Genomic DNA, 18136 nt, shown 5'->3' with positions numbered 1-18136 from the left:
TTCCATCTCCTGGCTTACATTCCAAAGCAATGAATGCTTTTCCCTTAAAAAAAATTTAGTTTCTGTTTTGAGAGATTTTGCAGAAAGATGAGACTTTCCACCCGTTTTCCTGGGCTGGTTGAAAGGTCAAGATAGGCAAACTCCTCTGATTGAAAATTTGGGGAAGCCATCATTAATCATGTTAGCTTCTGTTCCTGCATGTGATCTCTGTTATCACTTCTGCTGTTCAATCCTAAATTTGAAGAGCTTGACCTTACTGGCATTCACTTGAAGGGTGATAGTTGGAAAAACCAACCTGCAACCTGTTTATATATGCAACACCACCTGTCTCTGTTTCTCTTGTATGTTGAAATTTTATTTATTTTAGGGCATCCACCCCCTGGGGACTTTATAGCACTGGGGTCGAAGAACCAGGCCTCTGATGCCAAGGCATCGGGAACACTGCTGAAGCCAGCGCAGACTGGATTGCAGTCTGATAGAAAACGTGAGGGATCGTCAGCCATGACCTCTACCTCTGGCCTTTCAAAACGCCCAAAGATATCTTCCACTCCACCATTGAGTGCGCTTGGACGCCTGGCAGAGGCTGCAGTCGCAGAGAAACGGGCCATATCACCTTCTATTAAAGAGCCATCTGTCGTACCAATTGAAGGCAAGTATTGGCTGCAGGGTATTGAGTGATGTGCACCTTTCTGCATGATCTAATACCTGAGATTAAGAATAGCATGCTCTTGCTTCTCTGAGCATTTTCACTATACTGAAATAAAAGTTCATTGCACAGTTTGTAACTCCAAGTCATTATTTCCCAAGATTTCGAAAAAAAAACCGGAAATACTTGCACTTGGAAGTAAGAATGACAGTGATAGACTTCAAGAAGATATGGACAGATGAACAGCAAATTAAATTTTCATGTAGTGAAGTGTGAAATAATAGATTTTGCTGGTGAAAATGAAGAAAAGAACTATAAAATAAGTTTTTAGAGCAGATGCACGATCAGACGCACTTAGAGTTTAAGTGCAGGAATCAGTGAAGATAGCGGTGATAAAAGGATATGAACATAGAGATACAGATACCGATGCAGGGATGTTATAAAGACCTTTTTATAAAATGTCGATATGGCCTCAGCAGCAGTAATGTACCAGATTCTCAGCATCACATTTTAGGAATATACTGAAGGAAAGAAAATCATTGAGTATTGCAAAGATTAGTGCGAAGCCACAGGATTGGGAAAGTTTTAAAAACCAACAAATGACACCAAAACAAAGGGGGAAGATAAACTTTGAGGGTAAACTTGCAAAAAATATGAAAATGAATGGCAAGAGCATTTTTATAAATCTAAAATGAGGAGAGAGGCTAAAGTTAACATAGGCCACATAGAGAATAAGGCTGGAGAAGAATAATGGGAACAGGAAATGGAGAGGAGTTGAGAGAGTTTGAGATTGCAATGTAGTAACCCATTCAGATGAATAAATTTACAGTGAACGTTATGATTTACTGTTGAAGCTTGAGTCGCATGCAATTTATCTAATCTGTTTCATAATTTATAAGCTCAAAGTCTGTTGTGGGACAAGTTTTATTCTTGATAAATATGTATCAAATGCTGGGTACCCATGATAACAGCACTGTTCAGACAAAAGGATTACAGATTCTGATATTAATCACAGAATTTGAATAATAATGTATGATTCAGCCCAAGGCAATAACCCTTTCATATGTTCCGCTGGCTTGTTGTTTTTAGAAGTAGTTGATTTGAAAGGTTTTATGAATCATAGAATCATACAACACAGAATGCAAGTACTCAATCCATCACCTCTGTGCTGGCTCTCTGGAAGAGCAATCAGTTTCATATTTCTCCGCTGTTTCAAACCCTGAAAATTTGTGTTTTTGAAAGTAGAATTGCATTTAAATTGCACTTTTCATGACTCTCTGACATCTCAAAACCAATTATAGTCACTGAAGTACATCAGAAGTATATTGGAATGGAATAATTGAGGGTTGAATCAATTGGAACGTTCAAACTTGCAGTAATTCCTGTCTTTCAAGTGTTGGCCCTTCTATAGGTCAGTGAATTTACTATGCCAGTAATTGAATATTGCAAACCACAAAGGTTCGTGTTTCATCTTTCCTTGAGCATGTCTTTGATGCTGTTAGCAGCAATGCTAGACTTGTCTTGCATTGTGCTGTCTACTGACCTTAGCTAGAATATGGAGGAAGTTACTGCTTTTTCAGTTATTAGGTAGACTGGCTTAACTCTTGAGCAAGCGTAGGCTGCATATCTTCTCAATGTGCATCCATCTCTCATCATGATGTGATTCTAGATTTACCAAAGGCTGTTTGTTACAGAAGAGTGAGTGATTTGATTTTTCATTGCTCTAGTTCCCCCAGCGACACTACTGGATGAAATAGAGGCTGCAGAGTTGGATGGTAATGATGACTGCATTGAGGGACTACTGTGTGGAGCAGTTAAACAGATGAAACTCAACCGAGTGAAGCCAGACACTACACTGTTTCTCAGTCTTATGTACTTGGCCAAAATCAAACCCAACATCTTTGCAACAGAGGGCGTAATTGAGGTAAGGTATTCACAGTAAAGAGAGGAACTGCTGAACAAAATGTCACCAAGCTCCACCTAGTTCACATTCAAATATTGTTTAATCTGTTCACATTCAAATATTGTTTAATCTTTCACATTCAAATATTGTTTAAATAACCGGTTCTGGGAAGTTATTACACACCTCTGGAGCAAATGGAGCTCCTGACTCAAAGATAAGGACGCTACCACTTCACCACAAAAGTCCTGGAGTTCACATTCAGACATCCTGCCAGTTAACTGATACAGTGATAATTGTTGACTATTAGCAATAGCTATAGCAAGCAATTTCCAACAGTTTAGATAAGAGGTGAGAAAATTCCAGTGGTGGAGAGCTTTGGGAATTATCAATTTTAAAGTTGCATGTTCCTCCCAAACATGCAACACATTCCACATGTTACGTTACAATACTGTATCCCAAAAACACATTATTTCCTTAAATCTAATTTGCATTTGAATTAATACCAAATGCTCAAGCATCTCTCTAGGGAACCCTTCCAATAAACTGACTACTCATTTTCCAGTATATTTGTTCCGTAGTTTTGAATTGCACCTTTTATGAATGCAGGCCATATGGTCTGGTTCTACCATTTTGATCGAGGAGGAAAAATGTGATCCTGACTGAAATTACCTGGTCCATTTTTATGAAGAGGAGCACGTCATTTTATGGCACAAGGAAATGCCCACACTCTAGACCTGGCTAAGGGTAGATGATAAATCAAAACTGGTAACTTTCTGATCTGTATGGCATAAGTTGGTGGGCCCATTGGACCATACAGTCATCAGGAATTGTTTTCAATGCGGCTGGAGTGGAGAAAATAGTTAACTTCATAAGGGAGGGAGTATATCTGGTGGCTGAGTATAATAGGGTAGGGTGGGAGGAGGCTCTTGGAAAATAAACAACTGTATAGACCTGTGGAATGGAATAGCGCATTCCTGTCTAAATTTTATTCCACTTTATTAGATCTTCAAGCTCATTCCCTCTTCAGGAAAGTTGAGGCATATAAAGAAAGTTAGAAAGGAAAGCATCATTATCTGCGTTGACCTACTTTTTAATGTCCTTATTTGCTGTAGGCCTTATGCAGTCTGCTTCGACGTGACGCCTCCATTAATTTCAAAGCCAAAGGGAATAGTTTGGTTTCTGTGCTCGCTTGTAATCTTCTGATGGCGGCCTACGAGGAAGATGAGAACTGGCCTGAAATTTTTGTCAAGGTATGGCTAACAACAGTGAATTTTATTTTGGCAATGACGTTGGGCATGTTATACATTAGAAGATAAATGTTTTTAGATCAGGTATACAGTTTCTAGTGAGAGTTTTACTTTGACCAAACGCATACCATTAAACTCGACCACGATTCGGCTGATTCTGCTTTGTGTACACATTTGAATATAATTAACTAACTGGATTTCAAAACCTATCTGCTTTCTTACCTTTAACTTATAGGTATTTTGCATTTTATTAACAAAATCGGGTGCTAACAGATTCCTCTCTTTTAATAAAACCCACTCATAAGAAAATAAACAAATTGATAAAACATCATATTGCATTATTATAAATCTCTAAAGTCAGCATGGACGAGTTGTACTGAAGGGTCTGTTTCTGTATGAAAGTCTGTATGACTGTATAACTCTATATTACGCCCCTACATGTAAAAGTAATTCGGTAAGATTGCAGCCTGAATATTTTTCTCACAATTCATTACAATATAGTGTTATTATTACAACACAAAGTGGTCCTGTTGGAGTGCATTCAACAATTCAAACAAGCATTTCTTTTTGTAAAGCAATCCAACAGCTGATAATTTGTAGTAACCCATTTTGTATTTGAACATACCATTCTTTCTAAGATCTCTTTTATACTTGCAAGATCAAACCTTGATCTCTTTTGAGTAACGCTCTAAATCAAGTGAACACTGTCCTAGAACAAATTATTATCGATGTAAGCATTCCATAGATACACCTTTAATTGGATTGGACCTTATATAGGAGTTCCTTTAAAATACTAACTAAGTTCACATCTAACAACACAAATGTCTCTGCTTGTAAGATTCTTCCAAATATTTATTTTTGATGCCCAAACAAGCAGACAACATTTGCCATTTCTTCTCACTAACGTGATAATAAATCCTGCTATACTTGAAAAACCATCGGGAAGATTAGTATGTGAGATCTCACAAAAACAATGACCAATTTCATTCTGTTTGACTCTAGCCCATGGCTGGAAATTGGAGTCTACACTAATGTCTTATTTGCCTTGAGCACATCTCTAACAATAGCGTATTTCAACGTGATGCTTATTTTTAATACATCATAGTACACGTCCAGTCTAGTTTATTTCCATAACCAGTTTAATTGTCCAATTAAACTCCTTTATCCGGTACACTTTGTCTTTAATTGTGGAAACTTCCCTTGTGTGATCTAGTCTAATTTAACAGGATCCTGTTAGCATTCTCCAAGCAAGACTGTTAATTTAGAGTTATCCTCAACATGGTCTGTCTGATTTCCGGTACTATTTATTAAAAAGCTCCAGAAACCTGACCTCCAATTTTAAAATATGCTTCCAGCCTGTTAATGACAATGTTCTAAATTCATTACTGTCACCCCACTAAATATCATCTATAGGCATTGAAAAGATACCCGAAAGTCTCAGTATCAATGGTCTGTCCAGTACCTACTTCTCTATTATTTTTCAATTCTCCCAGTGACAGTCTCCTTACCTGTCACCATGGCATGAGCAGCTTCTACTTAATGGGTAGAGACAGATACAAAGTATTCATTTAACATCTCAGCCATGCCCTCCATTCTGAAGTGTAAATCATCTGCTTTGTCCTTAATTGGCCATGTTCTTCCTCTTACCACTTTTACTGTTCGTATGTAGGCAGAATGGAATTCCCTGTTATATTGGCTGCCAGCCTTTTCTCATTAATCCTCTTTGCTTCTCTAATATGCTTTTTCACTTCCCCTCTGAACCTTCTACATTCCTCTTGTTTCTCAGTTGTATTTTCTACTACCCACACCTGTCATAAACAAATTTTTCTCCTTTAATTTCTATCTTCTTTGTCATGGGGGAGCTCTAGATTTGTTCCCTTTTGAGAGAATATACATTCACTTTACCCAAATGGTCTCTGTTTGAAGGTGGCCCATTGCTCGGTTGAAATTGCCCCACCCATCTTTTGTTCCACTCTGTTCTCTTGCCTCTTTGAAATCAGCTGTCTGTCTGTTGATTATTCTTACTCTGGATTTACCACTGTCATTCTCCACAATCGTAATAAACTTCAGGGATCAATGGCCTCATTTCGATCTTCAGAACTGGCCTGCCTCTTAGACAAACTGTTCATTGCAAAACTTGATTCTCATATTTGTGTCATATTTGGGTATGAAAAGTTCTTGATTCCTGTTCATTTTCTTGAATTTTAGAAACTGAAAATTTGTAATCCACACCAAGCAGTCTTGAAGCATGTATCCAAAAAGTCTGGTTACCAAAACGTCATGCTGTACAATTGTCAATTTTCTATCTTCAATAATGACCTTCCCTGGATCCCTCCGTTCTTTAAGTTCTTCTCTGATTTGAATCGGTTTATAATACCAGATTTCTCCCAGAAATGAACAGAAGCCTCCTACCATCTGCATTGAATCCTTAGCACGGCCAGTTGATACTGGTAAAACTGATAATTTACAGTTCAGCTGATTTACCAAAGTTTTATGAACCATTTCATCTCTCACTACAGTTTTCCTTACACACACCCCATTGCTAAAAGGATGTTCCGCTGCTGTATTCATAACCGTTATGTTCATATTTGCACACATCTTTAAATTCATTGTTAATAAATACCTCTCCCTCCATTCCAGTGGAATAAAACTTTCACCAAAGAAAAACTTACTGTAGCCCATGACTGTGCCCGTTGCTATCTCATTCTATCACTTTTTTCTTCTAGAAATTTAATATTTTCCTCAGCCCTCATTCTTAAGACCTTTATTAAAATGTTTAATGTTTTAGGAAACAGATGGGCATATAGCAGTCCATTGTGTTAAAACTGCATAGGCTATCTTCTAAATTTCTGCTTGCTGATGTCAGTAGCATTTGTTTAATTTCTTTAAAACCTAAGACTCTGCAACTGAGACATTTATCACTTCTTGAATCTTCTTCTGATTTTTTGATCAATATATCCATCTTCTTCATCAGAATTTTTCACTTAATGTTGAGTTTTTAATGCTGTATTGTGCCACTTGGGTTTGTGCATGGTATAATGGCACTTTGAATCACAAATGAAACATTGACTATTCTTTGGCCATTCTCGTGCCGTAAGTGCCAAATTAGATTAGATTCCCTACAGTGTGGGGACAGGTCCTTCGGCCCAACAAGTCCACACCACCCTTTGGAGCATTCCACCTCGACCCATCCCCCTATAACCCACACACCCCTGAACACTGCAGGCAATTTAGCATGGCCAATCCACCTAGCCCGCACATCTTTTGACTGTGGGAGGAAACCGGAGCACCCGGAGGAAACCCACGCAGACATGGGGAGAATGTGCACACTCCGCACAGATAGTTGCCTGAGGCTGGAATCGAACCTGGGTCCCTGGCGCTATGAGGCTGCAGTGCTAACCACTGAGCCACCGTGCCACCCCAATTCTCTTCACTGCTCAAAAAAGCATTTTTGTCCTCAATTCTTTTAGTTACCATTTTTCTTTCATACTGTTTCCTGCAACCTATGTCGAGAAAGTTTTGCTAGTCTGTACACATTGTGTCCTCAATATGCTGAATAGTCTATTGCACCTCAAGTTCTGCAGGAAAGGAATGCTCTTAAGGAAATTTTTAAAAAATTCTTTCAATAGTTGTTCTAATAAGCTGTTCCATTCTGGCAACAACACTAGAATCTATCCAACCATGTGGAAAGTTGCCCGCTATGTCCTGTACAGAAAAAGAAGGACAATCCAACTCCCCCAGTTACTGCCCCGTCAGTCCACTCTTGATCATCAGTAACGTGATAGAAGTTGCCGTCAGTGGGGCTATCAAGCAGCACCTGCTCAGTGATGCCCAGTTTAGGTTCTGCCAGAGTCACTCACCTCCTGACGTCATTACAGTCTTGGTTCAAACATGGACAAAAGAGCTGATTTCCAGAGGTGAGGAGAAAGTGACAGCTCTTGTAGTCAAGGCTGCATTTAACTAAGTGTGGTAACTAGAGAAACTGGAATCAATGAATATCATGTGGAAAATTCTGCACTGGTTGGAGTCATACTAGGCACATGGAAAGGTAGTTTTGCTTATTGGAGGTCAGTCATTTCACCTCCAGGACATCTCTGCAGGAGTTCCTCAGAGTGATGTCTTGGGCCCAAACATTGTCAGCTGCTATATCAATGACCTTCCCTCCATCATAAGGTCAGAAGTGGGGATGTTCGCCAATGTTTGCACAATGTTCAGCACCATTTACAACTCCTCAAGTACTGAAGCAGTCCATGCTCAAATGTAACAAGATCTGGACAACATGAGGCTTTGGCTGAAAAGTTGCAAGTAATATTCGCACTACACAAGTACCAGGCTATGACCATTTCCAATAAGAGACAATCTGACCACCATCCCTTGATATTCATTGGTGTTATTGTCACTGAACCGCGCACTATCAACATCCTGTGAGTTACCATTGACCAGAAACTTAAGTGGACTTGCCATATAAGTATAATAAAATGTGAGGCTGGATGAACACAGCAGGCTAAGCAGCATCTCAGGAGCACAAAAGCTGACGTTTCGGGCCTAGACCCTTCATCAGAGAGGGGGATGGGGAGAGGGAACTGGAATAAATAGGGAGAGAGGGGGAGGCGGACCGAAGATGGAGAGAAAAGAAGATAGGTGGAGAGGAGAGTATAGGTGGGGAGGTAGGGAGGGGATAGGTCAGTCCAGGGAAGACGGACAGGTCAAGGAGGTGGGATGAGGTTAGTAGGTAGATGGGGGTGCGGCTTGGGGTGGGAGGAAGGGATGGGTGAGAGGAAGAACCGGTTAGGGAGGCAGAGACAGGTTGGACTGGTTTTGGGATGCAGTGGGTGGGGGGGAAGAGCTGGGCTGGTTGTGTGGTGCAGTGGGGGGAGGGGACAAACTGAGCTGGTTTAGGGATGCAGTTGGGGAAGGGGAGATTTTGAAACTGGTGAAGTCCACATTGATACCATTAGGCTGCAGGGTTCCCAGGCGGAATATGAGTTGCTGTTCCTGCAACCTTCGGGTGGCATCATTGTGGCACTGCAGGAGGCCCATGATGGACATGTCATCTAGGGAATGGGAGGGGGAGTGGAAATGGTTTGCGACTGGGAGGTGCAGTTGTTTGTTGCGAACTGAGCGGAGGTGTTCTGCAAAGCGGTCTCCAAGCCTCCGCTTGGTTTCCCCAATGTAGAGGAAGCCACACCGGGTACAGTGGATGCAGTATACCACATTGGCAGATGTGCAGGTGAACCTCTGCTTAATGTGGAATGTCATCTTGGGGCCTGGGATAGGGGTGAGGGAGGAGGTGTGGGGGCAAGTGTAGCATTTCCTGCGGTTGCAGGGGAAGGTGCCGGGTGTGGTGGGGTTGGAGGGCAGTGTGGAGCGAACAAGGGAGTCACGGAGAGAGTGGTCTCTCCGGAAAGCAGACAGGGGTGGGGATGGAAAAATGTCTTGGGTGGTGGGGTCGGATTGTAAATGGCGGAAGTGTCGGAGGATGATGTGTTGTATCCGGAGGTTGGTAGGGTGGTGTGTGAGAATGAGGGGGATCCTCTTTGGGCGGTTGTGGCGGGGGTGGGGTGTGAGGGATGTGTTGCGGGAAATACGGGAGACGTGGTCAAGGGCGTTCTCGATCACTGTGGGGGGAAAGTTGCGGTCCTTGAAGAACTTGGACATCTGGGATGTGGGGGAGTGGAATGTCTTATCGTGGGAGCAGATGCGGCGGAGGAATTGGGAATAGGGGATGGAATTTTTCCAGAACACCTCCGCTCAGTTCGCAACAAACAACTGCAACTGCTTTGCAGAACACCTCCGCCTCAGTTCGCAACAAACAACTGCACCTCCCAGTCGCAAACCATTTCCACTCCCCCTCCCATTCTCTAGATGACATGCCCATCATGGGCCTCCTGCAGTGCCACAATGATGCCACCCGAAGGTTGCAGGAACAGCAACTCATATTCCGCCTGGGAACCCTGCAGCCTAATGGTATCAATGTGGACTTCACCAGTTTCAAAATCTCCCCTTCCCCAACTGCATCCCTAAACCAGCCCAGTTTGTCCCCTCCCCCCACTGCACCACACAACCAGCCCAACTCTTCCCCCCCACCCACTGCATCCCAAAACCAGTCCAACCTGTCTCTGCCTCCCTAACCGGTTCTTCCTCTCACCCATCCCTTCCTCCCACCCCAAGCCGCACCTCCATCTACCTACTAACCTCATCCCACGTCCTTGACCTGTCCGTCTTCCCTGGACTGACCTATCCCCTCCCTACCTCCCCACCTATACTCTCTCCACCTATCTTCTTTTCTCTCCATCTTCGGTCCGCCTCCCCCTCTCTCCCTATTTATTCCAGTTCCCTCTCCCCATCCCCCTCTCTGATGAAGGGTCTAGGCCCGAAACGTCAGCTTTTGTGCTCCTGAGATGCTGCTTGGCCTGCTGTGTTCATCCAGCCTCACATTTTATTATCTTGGAATTCTCCAGCATCTGCAGTTCCCATTATCTCTTGCCATATAAGTATAGTGGCTACAAGAGCAGGTCAGGGGTGAGGAATAATCCTTAGTTGCATGGATGAATGCAGTTTCAATAATGTTCAAGAGGCTTGATACCATCCAGGGCGGAGCGGGTGGGTTGGTTGGCACAAGATCCACAGCATTCACTCCCTCTACCATCAACATTCAGTCGCAACAGTGTGTACGATCTGCAGAATGCGTTGCAGAAATTTGCCAAAGATCCTTAGATAGCACTGTCTAAACCCATGACCATTCCATCTGGAAGGATGAGGGCCGCAGATACATGGGAATACTCTTATATGCGAGTTCCCCTCCAACCCACCCACCGTCCTGACTTGGAATTATACTGTTATTCCTTCACTGCTGCTGGGTCAGAATCATAGAATTCATTCCTTGAGTCTGCTTGTGGAGCGTGGTCTGAGCTGGTTCAAAGGGCGACTTCCTACCACCTTTTCAGGGGATGTGCAATAAATGCTGGACCAGTCGGTGATGCCTGCATCCACAAAAAAAAGTGTTTATCTGCAAATTTAATTCTCATCAACTCTCGAAGTCTGTCCAAGTTCACTACTTTGCATAATGTAATAATTTAGTTTGGGCAATTTGAGTGAAATTTCTGTAGTCTTGCATATGATTGAGTGAATTCCATTATGTACTTCACTGGAATTATCTTCACTCTTTCTGAATCTGGCAAAATCTGACAATGCCTCGTAAGCGGTTAGTTAGTCTTCTTTTGATAAGTTTTATAAAAAATAATTAATACTTTATCCAAACCTTCATTCTGTCCATTTCATCAATTTCTAATTCTTAACAAAAAGCTTTGCCCTTATCCTGCTTTTGTATGGTGGTGAAAGTTAGATTGATAGGTATTTGCACTATAGAGGAGGCCATTCAGCCCACTGTGCCCACATTAGTCAACAAATATCTAACTACTCTAATCCCATTTTCCAGATCTTGACCCATAGCCCTGGTGGTTTTGAAAGCGCAAATGAATGTTGAAGTACCGTTTAAACAGTATTTCAGTATTTCGTGGATTCAGAATCTCGGAATCCACCAAACCTTCACACAGTGAGATCCAGATGGCTAAAAACACACTTCTTTTCAACTTCCCTCTTGGTCTTCTATCTGTTCCATTAAATCTATGCCCACTGTAATTGACCTCTCTACTTTGGGAAAAAGTGCCCTCCAATCCACTTTATCGGTGCCCCTTGAATTCTTATACATCTCTATCAGGTTTTCTCTCAACCTTTGTTACAACAAGGAGGACAATCCCATCCGATTCAATCCTCCTTTCTAATTCAGACCTTCCAACCCATGCAGCATCCTGTTAAATCTCTGCATCTCTCTAGTATATTCACATTCTCCCTATAATGTGGTGATCACAGTCGCATTTGGTACTCAAGTTGTGGCCTCATCAGCTTTTTTTTTTCTACAGTTCCAGCATAAACTCCTGGCTCGTGTGTTCTCTGCCTCACCTGATAAATGCAAGTATTCTATATGTTGTCTCAACCACGTTACCTACCTGCCCTGATAACAGGGACCTGTGGAAATGCACACGAAGGTCCTTCTGATCTTCAGTAATTTTCTGGGTCTTGTCTTCCAGAGTGTATTACCTTGGCTTGTTTGCCTTCCCCATTAACACACACTTTTTCACCTTGAATTGTATTTCCCACTGCTTTGTCAGCCTGACTAGTCCTTTGATATCCTTCTGAAGTTTAGAGCTATCCTCCTCACTATTGGCCATCTTATCAATGTTTGCATCATCCACATACCCACTACAATGAAGTCCATCATTAATGCATACCAGAAACAGAAAGGGTCCATTGGAAATTCTAGCCATAGAAACATTCATCTACTCTCACTGTCTGCTTCCTGCATCTCAGCCAACATAGGTTCCAGTGTCACTTTGCCTTAGATCCCATGGGATCTTACTTTCTTGATTCTTGTGACGTCAGGAGCTTTACTTTGCTAAAGTCCAAGTTGACAATGTTAACTGCTTTACCCTCATCAGCACTTGCTTACCTCCTCAAAAAATTGATCAAGCTTGTCAAACACAACCTCCCTTTCACCAATCCATGCTGATGATCACTGATTAATCTGCGTGTCTGCAAGTGCAGGTGTATTCTGTCACTTTATAATAACTCGCCCACCACCAGGTTCCAAGGCCATAGTTGTTTTTTCAGTAAAGTTGTAACCTGAACCCAAATAGTAACTTTACTTTTCCACTGACCATGGACTACAGCGATTCAAGAAGGCAACTCATCCACCACCTTCTCATTGGCAACTATGAATGGACAACAAATGCTGAACCAGCCAGTGACACACGTACCCCATGAATGAATGAAAAAAGCTCATGTTCAGAAAACAGGGCTGGGCAATCATACTGTAAAATTTTACATTTTGATTTAACCATCCTCTTACCAAGTTAAATACTCTTAGACAAAATTCAAGGATATTCATTCTAGTTACAAACCTATGTTAATCTGCACACCAGAATGAATCTCAGCCACCACCTGGGTGACTCCCTCTAATACACATTTGAGTACTCACTCAACCTGTGTGGTGATACTCTCCTTGAACAGATGGGACCTGAATCTGGGCCTTCTGGCTCAGAGATAGGGACACCACCATTGTAGATGTTTTCTAATCAACCTGTAAGCAATATGATTACACAGCTCCAAAGCAGGTGGCACTTGAACCCGGGCCTCGTTGCTCAGAGGAAGGGATATTGCAACAGTGCCACAAGAACCCTGATTTGAACACTGTCATCATTAACTAATTATTTAACAACATCTGTTTGCCTTCTCAGTTTTAGCTCCTAGGTACTTAGCATCCTATTAATACAATTAAATATTAACAGGGGTTAAATTATTTTTCTTTCATGAGCTATGTTTTGATTTTCAGGCCTAATTTTTCATTGTCAAAACAATGGCAATGCAGTCGGGTACTAACAATAGCCCCTGACCAAAGCCTATTCCCCTTTACTTGATTGAGGTCTGAGGTGTCAAAACTGGCCACCTTCTTTGGATCTAAAATTGATAAAACAGTACTTTCTAAAAGCTATAAACAATGGTGACACAAAGACACTTGTAAGTTCAAATGCCTAGATCATTCTCATGTCATGAAAGGCAGAAAATAATGAAACTATTAATGGAACGTTGTTCTTTAAGAAACCAGAATATAAGCTGTACAAAACCCTGATTAGACCATAATTGGAGTGTTGTGAACAGCTTCGGGCATGATAGTTTTCCTTGGAGGGAGCGCAGCATGTGATACCCGACCTACAATTCTTAAATCATGAAGAGGGATTGCACAAACCAAGCTTGAATTCCTGGAATTTAGAGGTGAATGGGTGGTTTGATTGAAATTTTCAAGGTTTGGTGGAACAGATAGAGTAGATAGAAAGAAACTCTTTCTGCTGGTTAGGGAGTCTAGAACTGGAAGCACAGTCCTAAGATTTGAGCCGAAATCATTCAGCAGCCTAACTGGTATACGGTTGTTTAGAACTCTCTTCACCAATGGGAACAAGGAACAAAGAAACCTACAGCACAGGAACAGGCCCTTCGGCCCTCCAAGCCTGCGCCGATCAAGATCCTCTGTCTAACCTGTCATCTATATTCTAACGGTCTGTGTCTATTTGCTCCCTGCCCATCCATGTACCTGTCCAAATATATCTTAAAAGACGTTAACGTGTCTGTGTCTACCACCTCCGCTGGCAACACATTCCAGGCACCCACCACCCTCTGTCTAAAGAACTTTCCACGCATATCTCCCTTAAATTTTCCTCCTCTCACTTTGAACTCATGACCCCTAGTAATTGAGTCCCCCACTCTGGGAAAAATCTTTTTGCTATCCACCCTGTCTATACCCCCTCATGATTTTGTAGACCTCAATCAGGTCCCCCCCTCAATCTCCGTCTTTCTAATGAAAATAATCCTAATCTACTCAAACTTTCTTCATAGCTAGCACCCTCCATACCAGGCAACATCCTGGTGAACCTCCTCTGCACCCTCTCCAAAGCATCCACATCCTTTTGGTAATGTGGCGACCAGAACTGCACACAGTACTCCAAATGTGGCCGGACCAAAGTCCTATACAACTGCAACATGACCTGCCAACTCTTGTACTCAATACGCCGCCCAATGAAAGAAAGCCTTTCTGACCACCCTATTGACCTGCGTTGTCACCTTCAGGGAACAATGGATCTGAACACCCAGATCTCTCTGTTCATCAATTTTCCCTAGGACTTTTCCATTTACTGTATAGTTTGCCCTTGAATTTGATCTTCCAAAATGCATCACCTCGTATTTGCCCGGATTGAACTCCATCTGCCATTTATCTGCCCAACTCTCCAGTCTATCTATGTTCTGCTGTAATTTCTGACAGTCCCCTTCACTATCAGCTACTCCACCAATCTTAGTGTCATCTGCAAACTTGCTGATCAGACCACCTACACCTTCCTCCAGATCATTTACATATATCACAAACAACAGTGGTCCCAGCACAAATCCCTGTGGAACACCACTGGTCACAGGTCTCCAATTTGAGAAACTCCCTTCTACTACTACGCTCTGTCTCCTGTTGCCCAGCCAGTTTTTTATCCATCTAGCTAGCACACCCTGGACCCCATGTGACTTCTCTTCCTCCATCAGCCTGCCATGGGGAACCTTATCAGACGCCTTACTGAAGTCCATGTATATGACATCTACAGCCTTTCCCTCATCAATCAACTTTGTCACGTCCTCAAAGAATTCTATTAAGTTGGTAAGACATGACCTTCCCTGCACAAAACCATGTTGCCTATCACTGATAAGCCCATTTTCTTCTAAATGGGAATGGATCCTATCCCTCAGTATCTTCTCCAGTAGCTTCCCTACCACTGACGTCAGGCTCACCAGTCAATAATTACCTGGATTGCCCTTGCTGCCCTTCTTAAACAAGGGGACAACATTAGCAAGTCTGCAGTTCTCTGGGACCTCACCCGTGTATAAGGACGCTGCAAAGCCTCACCCGTGTCTAAGGACGCTGCAAAGAATTGTGAAAGAGCAATCATTAAATTTAGAAGAAATATTTATTAACCAAAGGTATTATGTTGTATGAAGCCCTACCTAAAATAGATGTTTGGTACAACTGAATGGCTTGCTAGGCTGTTGTGGGGTCTGTAAAGAGTCACCTGGATGATTGTGACCAGACTGGGTGACAACAGCAATTTCCTTCCATGAGAACTTTAATGAACCAGGTGGAGTTTTTATTAAATTTTTGACAATCCAATAACTTTGTAGTCACCATTACTCAGGTTTATTTAATTAACTGTATGTAAATATCCCAGTTTCTGGGATTTGCTTAGTGATTCTGGATTACTAATCCTGAAACATAAGCACTGTGCCACTGTACACGGTTCTTGACTGCAATTGTTTCTTTTCTGTTGTTAGCCACATTGGAACCGATGGTTCAATGAATGCTCCTTTTTGTTTTTTGCAGGTTTACATTGAGGACTCACTTGGAGAACGTATCTGGGTGGACAGTCCCCAGTGTAAGACATTTGTTGAGAACATTCAGACTGCTTTTGGTACAAAGATGCCTCCAAAAAGCATGCTCCTCCAAGTAGATGGTGGCAAGATTGGTGGTGACCTCAGTGCAGGTGAGAACCAAATGTTCTCAGGCACAATTGTGGGATTCTAAATACTATGTGGTAGAATTAAGCAAAATAACAATCAAATGAAAGTAGAAAATATGCAGTTGGTCCATCGGAATCAGTTTATGTGCTCATCCAGCTTTTCCTGAAATGTTGACATGTTATGCACCTCCACAATGCCATGTGATATTGTGTTTTATATTCTGACGACTCTTGAGGTAAAGAATTTTTTTGTGAGTTTCTAATTGGAATTATTAGCAACAATTTTACACTTGTTGTCTCTAACGTGTGAATGGATTGTGGTGACTGCTCTTGTTATACTAACCATCCTGCAGGTGGGAGCCCACATCCTTCCACACCAGATGATGATGATAATCAGACCGAACTGCTTATTGCTGAAGAGAAACTGAGTCCAGATGTAGAGTCAGGCCAGGTGATGCCCAGGTAAGTGCATTTCTTTTTTCTTACGGTAGTCATGCGAAGGAATGGCCAACCAGGTAAGAAGACGACCATGCAGGAGGAGGGTCTGAAGCCTGAGGTTCTGAAATGTATTATAGCTTGACGTCTAAAGATCTGATGAATTAGCTGAAATTCAGTGTTATTAAGTAGAGTGACAGAAATGCATTTGAGCAACAGGGTTATGCTATTCCCTAGCCTGAGGGGCACATGTAAACAACGAAATGAGTCTGTAATAGTTGTTTTGCCACATACAAACCCTCAAAAATGACAAGAGCTGCAGGTTGGGATTTAGGTTGCCAGTTTAAGCTTCTTGGATCTGACAATGTAAACCGAGAAATAAGAGTGAAGCGATGAAAGTGATTTAATGTTTATTGCTGTCTCTAATATTCAGTTTTACAAAATGTGCAGAATGCTTTGAGAACCTGGGTTTAGAGAATGAATTATTCAGCTGTGTGAGAAATCTTCTATACACTCAAAATCCATTTTCATAATCATTACAGATTAGAATCTTTTTATTTCATTGGACTCCTGAGGTTCTTATTTTTCCAGTTGCTATAGGGAATCACATTCTAGGTTTCTCTCTGCTTCTAATTAGTTGTTGCTGTTTCATAATGATGGAATAAGTCAAATAACCTGACGTTAACTGGCATTTTGGGCGAACATGTTCTGCTGTTGTGTCCTTTTTTCCTTCTTTGATAACTACAGGCCTGGAGGCTTTGGTAGTCCTTTCTATAGGTAAAAGCTTTTGCAAAACACAGAAAGACCATTTTAAGAGCTCGGTTCTTGCTCATGTGAAACAACGGTCCACGCATTTGGCTGTCTTCCAGTGTTGCTAGAACTCATCTACCCATCTCTCTTGCTTGCTGTTTTTTTTTTATTTCTCTCTCCAGTATAACAAGCGTGATTTAGAAATGTTCTTTTTTTATAATTCTTCGCCTGTAGGTATGAGGACTTAGCTGAGAGTGTGGAGGATTATGTTATCGATATGCTTCGCGATCAGCTGAACCGGCGCCAGCCCATGGATAATGTCTCACGGAATCTGCTGCGACTACTCACCACCACCTGTGGCTATAAAGAAGTCCGTTTGATGACTGTTCAACGGCTGGAGATGTGGCTGCAGAACCCAAAGGTGGGACGTCATCGGGTGAAAGGGAACTAAAGGTCACAAGTTGCACTTGCATCTAGAGTAGGATAAAGGAACTTTGTTTTATCGCACATAGCATCTGAGAAGAGGAACATGCATTTTATTTTGTGAAACACCCTATTATTAGACCTCAACATTTTTAGCGAGATAATGTCATGAAGGAAACACTAACCATGTTTAACCAAATTTCAAACCATTTTTATCTTCTCCCCCTCCTGACTTTTGATGTAGTGATAGTGTGCCCATAGTAGTTAAAAGCTGGCATTGTATTTCTAAGTTGTGTTCTAGGAACTGAATCAGGAATACTCTGGAATTTCACATGGAAATCCTTTGAATCATCAGCTATTTAACCCCATTGAGCATATCATTGAAAGTGTACAAAATTGCTTAGAAGCAATTCTGAAGCAATGCAAAATAAACATTCATAAATGGCAACAATTTGTTCAAGATGACTGAGCTTTACAATAAATTATTAGGCTATTCCAACAATAGAACCTGTTGCGTTGCTGGTACTAACTTTAAATTTGAGTTGAGGAAGTTGCTTTGAAACTTGATAACCTGATGTTCAATCTGTACCTGCTCACATCGAGCAAAAGATACAATCCTCAAAGAACT

The 18136-nt window shown here is 41.8% G+C and overlaps 1 protein-coding gene across 2 annotated transcripts in view; it reads left to right on the top strand.

Moving 5' to 3' along the window:
- Positions 1–18136, top strand: part of ints1 (integrator complex subunit 1) — a 107825-nt gene that overhangs the window by 1751 nt on the left and 87938 nt on the right. For both annotated transcript variants that reach the window (XM_048552169.2, XM_059653933.1), the window contains exons 3-8: positions 368–649; positions 2374–2570; positions 3662–3799; positions 15765–15924; positions 16254–16362; positions 17320–17506. In XM_048552169.2, the coding sequence (XP_048408126.1) occupies positions 368–649; positions 2374–2570; positions 3662–3799; positions 15765–15924; positions 16254–16362; positions 17320–17506 (1073 nt within the window). The remainder of the gene's footprint in view (positions 1–367; positions 650–2373; positions 2571–3661; positions 3800–15764; positions 15925–16253; positions 16363–17319; positions 17507–18136) is intronic.

This window comes from Stegostoma tigrinum, chromosome 23, assembly GCF_030684315.1.
Source record: "Stegostoma tigrinum isolate sSteTig4 chromosome 23, sSteTig4.hap1, whole genome shotgun sequence".
NCBI classification, from domain to species: domain Eukaryota; kingdom Metazoa; phylum Chordata; class Chondrichthyes; order Orectolobiformes; family Stegostomatidae; genus Stegostoma; species Stegostoma tigrinum.
This window is presented reverse-complemented; position numbering and strand designations above follow the sequence as displayed.